The sequence below is a fragment of the Dendronephthya gigantea genome, unplaced genomic scaffold (assembly GCF_004324835.1).
Source record: "Dendronephthya gigantea isolate DGI-Jeju-01 unplaced genomic scaffold, DenGig_1.0 000421F, whole genome shotgun sequence".
In the NCBI taxonomy this organism is placed as follows: Eukaryota; Metazoa; Cnidaria; class Anthozoa; order Malacalcyonacea; family Nephtheidae; genus Dendronephthya; species Dendronephthya gigantea.
This window is the reverse complement of record NW_021163431.1, coordinates 2,501-4,447: the sequence shown is the minus strand read 5'-3', so window position 1 is coordinate 4,447 and position 1,947 is coordinate 2,501. Positions and strand designations below refer to the sequence as shown.

General features: G+C 34.8%; 1 protein-coding gene across 1 annotated transcript; it reads right to left on the bottom strand.

Moving 5' to 3' along the window:
* On the bottom strand, positions 1–711 carry LOC114543232. The gene is made up of 2 exons (XM_028562309.1): positions 492–711; positions 1–327 (listed from the first exon to the last, which is right to left on the bottom strand). The coding sequence occupies exons 1-2, from the start codon at positions 678–680 to the stop codon at positions 1–3; spliced, it is 516 nt and encodes a 171-aa protein (XP_028418110.1). The 5' UTR covers positions 681–711.
* Between the last annotated feature and the right edge of the window lie 1,236 nt (positions 712–1,947).

The following is a 1,947-nucleotide window of genomic DNA, read 5'->3' as shown; positions in this document are numbered from 1 at the left end:
TTACGCTATAGTAATATTTTGTTTACTTGAAAGCATCCAGATTTGTATTCCTTGCTTTAGAAATTCCACCAATTTCTCTTGACGTCTTGTTCTTACAGCCAGGAAATTGTGGTGTTGAGATTTTGAAAGATAGCTCATTGCTGCTGTTGTCATTATCATGGATCCACAATTTTCTCCACTAATTCCATCTCGTACTTTTAGATGACTTCCAGGCGCGTAAAGGAAATCTATTCTTTCAACTAACGTTTTCCATATCTCTGGCTTGCTTAGGGAGAACGACTTAGTCTCGTCACAGCAAACGAATGTCAATACCCCGTCATAGGATACCTTAAAATAATAAAAAAAAATTATAATTCATCGGTCCCTTCGGTACACACTCTTCAGTATTTAATAATTATTGCCAAAAGACAAGAAGAGCGGTCGCTGCCATGTAAGTGCCGAGCAATTCCTCCTAGTGAATAAAATACCATAATAAAGTGAATGTAATATACCTTAGAAGGCTGCCAATCTAAATGAGCTTCAGCAGCAGATTTGACTTCGTACTTAGTAGTCTCAATTCTGTCTTTCAAACGAAGATCAATATTCTTTTCAGCAGCTTCACTCTCCAAAACAGCGATAACCTTTTCCTGATCTTGTAATTCCTCGTAATAATCATTGACGTCATGTTCACTTTTACCCATTTCGACGAAGGCAATTTTTTCGAGCAGTCGTCTTGTCTGAGAAGGAATTTATACAACGTAACATGTATGAGCATTTTCTGTTAGCCCAATCGTGCGTAATTATTTACGACGGAGAAAAAACAAAAAATTGAAGTGGTTATCTATTCATTTTTTTTTTGACCAAGGTAAATCATTGGTTTACAAATATTTCTTGTAGTGTTCAAAACTCACTCATCCTGAGTAAACATTGTGAATTCTCATTGTAATATAAGTATGATATAATGAGCAATTTGATTGGCTACTGCGCGTGCATTGTGAGGCCATAATGCACGCTTCTGGCTTTTGAAGTTTTTGTTGCTAAGCAACATCTTAAATAACATGTAAGGAGAATTCCATTATTGATCATATAAATAAATTTTTTGTTGCCCTATAATTTCTTCTTTTATTATAAAAGAATTAAAAAAGCTCGTCGCGTGCCTTTATGGTGTAATAATGCACTCGGGGAAATGTTGGAAGAATACTCGAGAAGCTTGTAAAACACTCGGTACGCCTCGTGTTTTACAAGCTTCTCTCGTATTCTCCCAACATTCCCCCATCGTGCATTATTACACCATAAAGGCACGCGACTCGTTTTTTAATTCTTAAGTAAACAACATACGCACTCATTAATTGAAATAAAGAAACCAATCGAGAAATATATTTAGGGCTTGGATTCTCGAAGTATACAGAAAACCAGTATGAAACTCAATTTTTAAAAAACCCATCCGTCACCGGGTTGAACATTAAAAAAATCATCCCAAATTGGCAAAATTGGAAAAATTTTTTTTGTAAAAGATTGAAAAATTGTATATCGACTATCGTCGGCAGAATTGTCAAATTTTGCAAAATTATAACTTATTAAAAATATTAATTAACAAAGTTTTCCCATGTTAACAATTTTAGGATGTTCTGCTAAATATTTTACTTAAAATTTTCTAGTCTCAACATTAATTCAAAGCGGAAAATCTGACGGAAGTTTCCGAAACAAAGTGTCTACTTTGCCAAACATAGAAACAAATTGAAAAACAAGAATAAAAATAACTATTTCCCCCGTACTACGCTACCGGTTGAGTAATATAGGAAAATTAATATTTTTCTTTACCACTATTTTTTCCGTTGACTTCAAGGTTAACTCTGTGATTTTTCTCATGAATTCTTTGCCGTTTGTCAGGGCTTTAGGGTGCCATGCGAACGTATCCACCATGAACACCATCGCAACAGTTTCACCATCTCTTTTCAGTTCACTTGC

Coding starts and splice junctions, on each gene's coding strand:
- LOC114543232 (XM_028562309.1), bottom strand. CDS start 680: ATGGGTAAAAGTGAACATGACGTCAATGATTATTACGAGGAATTACAA. Junction 328..491: donor TAGATTGGCAGCCTTCTAAG/GTATATTACATT, acceptor TATTATTTTAAG/GTATCCTATGACGGGGTATT.